The sequence below is a fragment of the Ipomoea nil genome, unplaced genomic scaffold, assembly GCF_001879475.1.
Source record: "Ipomoea nil cultivar Tokyo-kokei standard unplaced genomic scaffold, Asagao_1.1 scaffold1407, whole genome shotgun sequence".
NCBI lineage: Eukaryota > Viridiplantae > Streptophyta > Magnoliopsida > Solanales > Convolvulaceae > Ipomoea > Ipomoea nil.
In genome coordinates this window covers 5,155,354-5,163,573 of record NW_017617835.1, presented here as the reverse complement: position 1 = coordinate 5,163,573, position 8,220 = coordinate 5,155,354, and the positions used below count along the sequence as shown (strand labels likewise).

Sequence of the window (8,220 nt, the reverse complement as noted above, 5' to 3'; positions counted from 1 at the left end):
TGCATGATGAATGATAACTGAAAAGGAATCTTCTCAATTGGAAAATGAAAAGAGAGAAAATGAACAAAGAAATAAATATTATATATCTTAAACGTAAGATGAAAAGACATGTTATATTTTCTCTTCAAAAAAAAAAAAAGACATGTTATATTGGGCTTTGTTAGCACTGTTGGGACTCAACTTAGGCCTCTGGTTCTGATGTTGGGCTATAGTGGGCCTCTTATCAAAGTATTTTCACATATCGTGGCTTTGCGGGCTCTAGAACTAGTCCATTTAAGAAAATCTAAAGTTGAATTTGATTAATTATATGAGTTAATACCCAAAATCGTCTTCGACTATAGTGGTTTTTCTCAATTTCGTCCTAAACGACTTTGGTGACCTAATATCGTCCCAGACTTTTGTGTTTCACTCAATTTAGTTCCCGTGCGGTTGGACGCACATTAAACATTAACTGATGCATTTTAAATATACAACACACGCACATTAAGCACATAAATAAAACATCTTCAGAACACAAATTCACGCACGTTAAGCACAAAACTCACGCATGTTAAGCATAAGCCTCAAGCACACAAGCCGCAAACACCTTAAGCACAAAACTCAGACACCTTTTAAGTTTCAACAACTACTCACATTAAGCACAAAACTCACGCACGTTAAGCACAAAACTCACTCACTTAAGTTTTCAACAACAACTCACATTAAGCACAACCCTCACGCACTTGAAATACAAAACTGACGCACGTTAAAACTGCACAACCGCATGAAAAACACTTAAATGCACTGGAACTTAATTCTATATTATAATTATAATTTCGATTAAACTTGTATATGTCTCAAATATGTTAACATGAGTTACAAGATACCTAAATTCATCAAGTTAGTGTTTATAGATCTAGTATAATTTTACCATAAACTAATTGATAATAAAAACACAGATTTAAATTTGCGAATAATTAAAGCTAGAGAGTAATTGGTTGAAGAACGAAATAGTTCAATCATTCAAAAGTTCAAGTGTGTTGTATATGAATAAGGCAAATTACTACAGTGCTATGTGAACAAAAGCATAACTAAAAAATACTTTTTTTTCATTATTATCATTCCAATTTGTGATAGCTGTATAGTAGAAGTTCAACTACGCCCATGTTACCTGCCAATTAGTGATGATAGATGTATAGTAGTAATGGGCCAATCACAAGCACATATAACTACGCCATGTTACCTCCCAATTAAGAAATTAAGAAAGTTAAATAATAACAATACATTTTTTCAACTAATATGAATGTGTATTCACATTCAATATAACATGATGAATCTGAATCGGTCCTATTCAAAACAACTCTCCTAAAGGTATTTTCCATATATATACCTATGCGTACTTTCTCAACTATATTCTACGAAAAATCTTCGATGAAAAAGATAGGAGAAAGACATTTCTTAATGTGAAAAGAAGCTACCCCAAGCACTAGCTAGTAGCTACGATGGGGATAATAGAAAGATTACTCGTTTGGAACATTTTTAGGGTTTTGTCGGACCATTTTGAAGGAAGAGATCAAGGGGGCGCGTGCACTATTACTGGGTAGAAAAAGAAAAAGAAAAAGAGTTGGCCACCAACCAATGCTTCCCCGCGGGTGCACGCACGTACTACTGTTGGGTAGCGCATAGCGCTGATGCGCAACATGCACTAATTTTTTCCCCAAAATACTAAGAGAAAAGCCACATACTATAACTTGGTTTTATGTCGCTCTCTTCTCTCCTATATCATTTTCCCTCCATATAATAAAAACTCTGATTATTATTAAAAAAAAAAAAAAAATCCTTTTTACCATCAATGGGGATGCTCTAATGGTCATAAATCTCTTAATTTGAAGGTTTTTGCTATGTGTATTTTGTGGTGACTTAACTATAACAAGGCCAGATCTAATACTTTGAGCACTCAATTATAAACTATTATAGGCATTAATTAAAAAGGCATTAGAACTCTCAAAAGCTAGCAATTCAAATAAACAAAGTAAAATATGTCTGCTAGCCTGGTCCCTTGAATTAGTAGAACTGTACAAAATGGAAAGTTTCTACTCATGAGTGCCGCATGATGTCTTCAACTACTTTTGTTTAATTATTTGACAGGAAAAACAAAACATATTTACTTGTTCTTGATTCTTGAATTGATTGATATCTTAATGCAGGATGAATCAGCAGTTAAGTCAAAATGAGATCAATATATAAATTTAAAATGTGTCTCAATCGAATGTGGCTATGTATGATTTGCTTGCTTTCTTGCGGGGAAGAAAAGCCACTACTCCATTATGCACTACTGGATTTAGGCCTTGTTTGGTAAAATAGTTAGCCTATCAATCAAGTTTGACGTATTTGATCACTATTAGCTGTTTAATTTGGTTAAAAATCAATGTAAGTGTTGGTTAATCAGCTTCTTGTAATTTCAAAATGTTAAAATTCAAAAAGTTGTTCAAAGTAATTTTTTCAATTAGCTTTTTGAGAAAATAAATTATACCAAACAACTATCAACTAATTTACCACACGCATTTCTACAATCAGCTAATGTTATCAACTAATTAGATTAGCTAACAGTCATTTACCAAACATGCCCTTAATTTGTCCATTTTAGTTGCTTTTTTGTTAGAGAGATAACCAGGTAGGCCATTTTGATCTTGAATGATTGGCCCATTAGTATATGATGAATTCGAACTAATAATGAGCTCATCACTTTAATTTGCTCCGTTGATCAACTCGATCAATTGGCACTTTGATGGAATGAATCAGATCAATCATCACTTTTTACTTATGAAAACGTACAAGTTAATTTCATATGTCCATTTAAAATGATCATATCAATGTCTAAAAATTAAGAGAAAACATTATGGCGTTTATGTAATTATGACGATACATTTAAAATACTTGATTGTACATTCATGAATATTTGACATTAAGCTTAAGATCTATAATAGTGCAACACTCACCCTATGTACATTATTAGTTATCTTAAATACACTATAAAGTGTTTCCAAATGCATCATCGTAAATATAAAAATGTCACTACATTTGTCTTTTTTTTTCATTAATTTTTAACCTTGATTATCCTATATATATATATAAGCAAATGATCAAGAATAGTCTGCACATTTTCACAAGATTACTAGTTCTCATTTAAAAAGTTCTATATTTATATATTAGAATTTATGTGGCATCTTTACCATCTCACATTGGTATGCCCTAATATGAGGTTTAGTCGTTTAGACCAGCAGGCCCTAAAGTTGACCAAAGAGAAAATACCGTACCCTTTGGTATTGCATTGCAATAACGACCAATATACAGGGATCGGAGCCCTATAAGGCGGCAAAGGAGACTAAAATTACCATTTTGATACGTGCAACAATATATAATATAATATAACAAGTTGAGGCCTTTAAGGTCTCAACAGGGCCGTTTCAATAAAAATGGAGGTCCTGTACAATATCGTAATTTGGGCCCCTTTTCAAGTATTTCATATATATAAATAAATATAAATAATAGTTGTTCAATTGTATAAATACGTTGCACTACTCTAAAGGAATCCCTTGTTTTGCCACAACTATTTGCAATATCATGCACTCAAAGTCAAGTTAAGACTGTGACTACAAGTACAAGTATAAAATGCTCTACAATTTACATCCAAGAGTTTTTTTTGTACACCTTGAACCACTCTTCCAGACCCAGATTAAACTACTTAATGAAGAACTTCAGTCTTTGAAATTCGGAACTTGTATACAGTAAGTATACTACCGGCCGACGACCTCCACTCAGACCACTTCTAGAAAATCAAAGAATCTAAGCCCCCACCACCGAGGTTCAAACCTATGAACATCCATTTGGAATGGTAACCGGGTTGACAATCCTCATATAATATATATGTATATAAGTATATAATTTTATTATTTTTTTTTTATAATTATGCCCCCAAATTTGGGGCCCAATTGTAAAAAAAAATGATGGCCTATTTGGTAAATGGATGTTAGCTGATAGCTGAATGGGTTAGAAGGTAGACTAATTGATAACATTAGTTGATTGTAGAAAAATATTTGGTAAATTAACTGATAGCTGTTTGGTATAATTTATTTTTCTCAAAAAGCTAATTGAAAAAATTGCTTTGAGCATCTTTTTGAATTTTAGCTTTTTGGAATTACAGAAAACTGATTAACCAAACACTTATATTAATTTTTTAACCATGTCAAATAGTTAAAAATAATCAAATAAGCCAAAATTAATAGATAAGCTAACTATCTTACCAAACATGACCAATATAAATAACTCATATAATATATTATATATGTATATAAGTATATAATTTTTTTTTTTTTAACAATTTGGGGGCCAATTGTTTTAAAAAAGAAAATAAAATATTAATATATACACATACTATACAGCACTGCCTGCTGTATAGTATATGTATATACATGTTCTCTACTTGGGGCCCCCAAATTTTGGAGGCCCTATGCAAGTGCCCTGGGCAGTCATGCCCAGGGACGGCTCTGGGTCTCAATAAGTGAGTTGAAGCCTTCATGGTTTTAATCTGTGGGCACAAGTATTGAGCTAATTTAGGTGGTCTATTCCATATTTACATCAAACTTTATTATATAGTACTTGACTAATTGAGTTATATATTTAATGTTCATTAATTAATTTGGGTACCCAATACTTATGTGCAAACACAAATTTGAATTAACTAACTTCTGCGAACTTACATCGATTATTCGATTGTATAATTGGTCAGAACGTATATTATTTATTTACATACTTATAATTACAATATTTAAATAAATTATAAATCGTGAATTCTTTTAAGATCTACAAAAAGTACATAACTTTAGCCTTCAACATTTTTTTAAATACAACAAAAAGTAACAAAATCTATATTAATGACAAACAATAAGTGGTGTGGTTGGACATGACCTGTCAACATTATTAATCTCTTGATATATACCTAGTTAAAGTATGTAATTCAGTCTATAGTTTGTTTTGTGTATATTAATCTCTTGATGCATGTATAGAATTAGAGTAGTCACCAGTTAGCGACCATTCCAATCATCGATCACCCAGTGTATGAAGTGCAAGTCCCCAACCATCTTGCATGCATGCACCAGGAAACCATGGTTTTAGCTATGGAACCTCAAATTTCTCTCTCATTTATTACCACCTCACATTCTCTTTCTTCTCCAATGTAACCGCTAAAAAAAACTCATGAAAAGCAATCATTACAACTTGGAAGTACCCTTAAAAGTAATTGGCAACTTTAATTGAAATCTATCTCTTATCTATGTTGCGTTGATAGTATGACACTCATGGAGTAGTTATGGAGCATTTAATCTTGATTCACCCTTTAGTTTGCATATGAGCTGAGCTTAGATTTCATCCACTCCTAGCTTTTTCCAAGTGGTGGATTGAACTTATTATTGGGTAGAACTAATAGAGTAATACTACACATACCTCCTAATTTATATTCAATTTTTTATTCTCTATTTCTGTAGCGTGTTTTGTTTCATTTAAAAAAAAAAAAAATAGTCCACAACTTGTTTTCTAATATTTATCTTATATCAATAAAATCACCGACTACAGGTAGATGGAATTTTTACTCCATGACCATATATCATTTTCTGAGCTGATATCCTATATAGCTATAACCCATTAAATATAGAGTGATGAACCCCAAATAGGAATGTTTCATTTTTATATTTTCGTGAAGTACTTAATATATATATTATAATTGATTTCTAGAATTTTGTAATAGTAAAAAAGTTGACGTAGTTTTGGTGAAGGAATTGAAGCTAGCTAGGGCTCATTCCTGTGGCGGCCGGCCAATGGCTGAGATGGAGAGACAAAAGGCTTTTAGGAGACGCATTCATGCGACTAAGCACACCCCGCTGGCCAGGTGATTTGATTTGCTTACTAACAAGACTAGAAACTAGAAAGTATAAAACAACCTAAGAATAAATCCACCCATCCAGCCCCAAGCACGACTTTTTAAACCATGCATGTTTGACCGTTGAAAACTTTGAGGATTCAACTCCTCCAAACGGTAACATTATAAATACAGCGAGGTTCCCATCATTCTCTACGTCCAAAACATTAACGTTGTTCAGATATACAGATCGAATATAATCGCAGTTTGATTAAAAAATCCGAGGTTTTTTTTTTTTTTTTGTCTGTCTAAAATGATTATCAACTCGTATTTTTACAACATGGCCGCGCCGTCGCCGTTATCTCCGTTTGCTCTCCGGCTTCCGACCCAGACCGGCGGTTTCGGCTTAGAGGGAGGTGACGAGGTCCCGGCTTTTTCTGCCTCGTCGTCGTCATCTCCGTTGACTACCGCGACAGCCGTTTTGAAGAGGAAGCGGCCGGCGAGGATTGATATTCCGACGCCTTGTTTGAACTTTGAGCCGAGTGTTCAGACTCCCGGTGGCGGCGGTGATAGAGTGGATGAGGTGGAGGTTGAAGGAGAAGGGTATGCAGTGTATTGCAAGAGAGGCAAAAAGGGTGCCATGGAGGATCGTCACTCCGCCGCCATAGATCTCCAAGAAGGTTCTAAACAGGTAATTAAGCGCCAGTTTTACGCCGCCATTGTTGTTTTCCGGAAGAATGTATTCTGTCTCAACTAAAAGACTAAGTTGATAGTTGGACTGTATATTATATGCTAATTGTTGCATGCAAACCTTATTTCAGGCCATTTTTGGGGTATTTGACGGGCATGGGGGAGCAAAAGCTGCGGAATTTGCAGCAAGAAACTTGGGAAAGAATATTCTGCATGAGGTGGCATTAAGCAGCAAAGACGACGGCGGCGTTGAAGCGGCAGTCAGGGAGGGTTACCTCACCACAGACGGAGAGTTTCTGAAGCAAAATGTCAAGGGCGGCGCGTGCTGTGTAACGGCATTGATTCACGAAGGCAATCTCGTCGTCTCAAATGCCGGCGATTGCCGCGCCGTCATGAGCCGGGGAGGAGTTGCAGAGGCGCTCACGGTTGACCACCGCCCTTCTAGAGAAGACGAAAGAGAAAGAATCGAGTCCCTGGTAAGCTCAAGACTCCATAGATTCACCTATTGAATAAATCACAAGACTAATTATAAACCGTACCCACTGCTAGAAATTATGAAATTTCAGACCACCTGAAAGTGATCTCGAAAATTTCATAATTTTCAGCAGTGACAGTTCCTTTATGAGAGTGGATTTAATATAAATGGTTTACTTCTTGTAGGGTGGCTATGTAAGTTGTTGCCGAGATGTTTGGAGAATCCAAGGATGTCTGGCGGTGTCAAGAGGAATCGGAGATTCCCATTTGAAGAAATGGGTAATAGCAGAACCAGAAACAACAATGTTGTCGATTGAACCCGGATGCGAATTCTTAATCCTGGCTTCTGATGGGATCTGGGAAAAGGTAAACTCCCATCAAGAATTGCAGAAAAATTAAACCCACAATTTCAATTTGATATATATCTAAACTTTGGTTATATCTCTTTTGTCAGATTAAAAATCAAGAGGCAGTGGATATAGTTCGTGGTCGGTGCGTAGGGGTTGATGGAGACCCAAAACCCTTTTCTGCTTGCAAAGAGCTTGTTGACTTGGCACTAACCAGAGGCTCCATTGATGATATGAGTGCAATGGTGGTTCTACTTGATCGTTTCGTTGAACTGCATCAATCTTGATATGATGATCAGTCGAGAAGAATCCGACAGGCCAACTAACTGCAACGATGAAAGTTGTATCGAACATTGACCTTAACCATTTGAGGGCACCTCGTATTTAGGGTTGTAGGATTTGGATAATTGTTATAAAAAAAAAAAAAAAACCTTGATCTATTAACAATTTATTGAATAAATTTGTTCAAGTTTATTTATTAAGAGTAATCAAATTCATGCATCATTAGGTATCAGGTATATATATATATATATATATATATATATATATATATATATATATATATATAAAGGTGTGGTGGCATACTATCCTAACCCTAATTATAAACTCATATAAATAAATGGATTGGTGTCTCGAAAGGGGGTGATTAAATTGAAATTAAAGTTCAATTCTTAACACAAAAAATATAAATTAAATAGTAACAAAAAAACATTATGCAATGGACTCGACCGATAATGAGTTAGTACACATGAACGTGTTTTATATCTCTTGTGTAATATAATTATTAGTTCCATTATTCAAATGTGTTTTATTGTT

At 34.5% G+C, this 8,220-nt stretch overlaps 1 protein-coding gene across 1 annotated transcript; it reads left to right on the top strand.

Annotated features, from left to right (window-relative positions):
• Positions 1–6,185: 6,185 nt before the first annotated feature.
• Positions 6,186–7,823, top strand: LOC109186643 (probable protein phosphatase 2C 2). The gene is made up of 4 exons (XM_019336717.1): positions 6,186–6,584; positions 6,715–7,059; positions 7,244–7,423; positions 7,512–7,823. Exons 1-4 carry the CDS (start codon positions 6,207–6,209, stop codon positions 7,689–7,691), a joined length of 1,083 nt encoding a protein of 360 aa, XP_019192262.1. The 5' UTR covers positions 6,186–6,206; the 3' UTR covers positions 7,692–7,823.
• The last annotated feature ends 397 nt before the right edge of the window (positions 7,824–8,220 follow it).

Bases quoted from the DNA above. Each gene is read 5' to 3' on its own strand.
- LOC109186643 (XM_019336717.1), top strand. From the start codon at position 6,207: ATGATTATCAACTCGTATTTTTACAACATGGCCGCGCCGTCGCCGTTA. The intron at 6,585-6,714 runs GTAATTAAGCGC...ACCTTATTTCAG, and splicing joins TCCAAGAAGGTTCTAAACAG to GCCATTTTTGGGGTATTTGA. The intron at 7,424-7,511 runs GTAAACTCCCAT...CTCTTTTGTCAG, and splicing joins CTGATGGGATCTGGGAAAAG to ATTAAAAATCAAGAGGCAGT.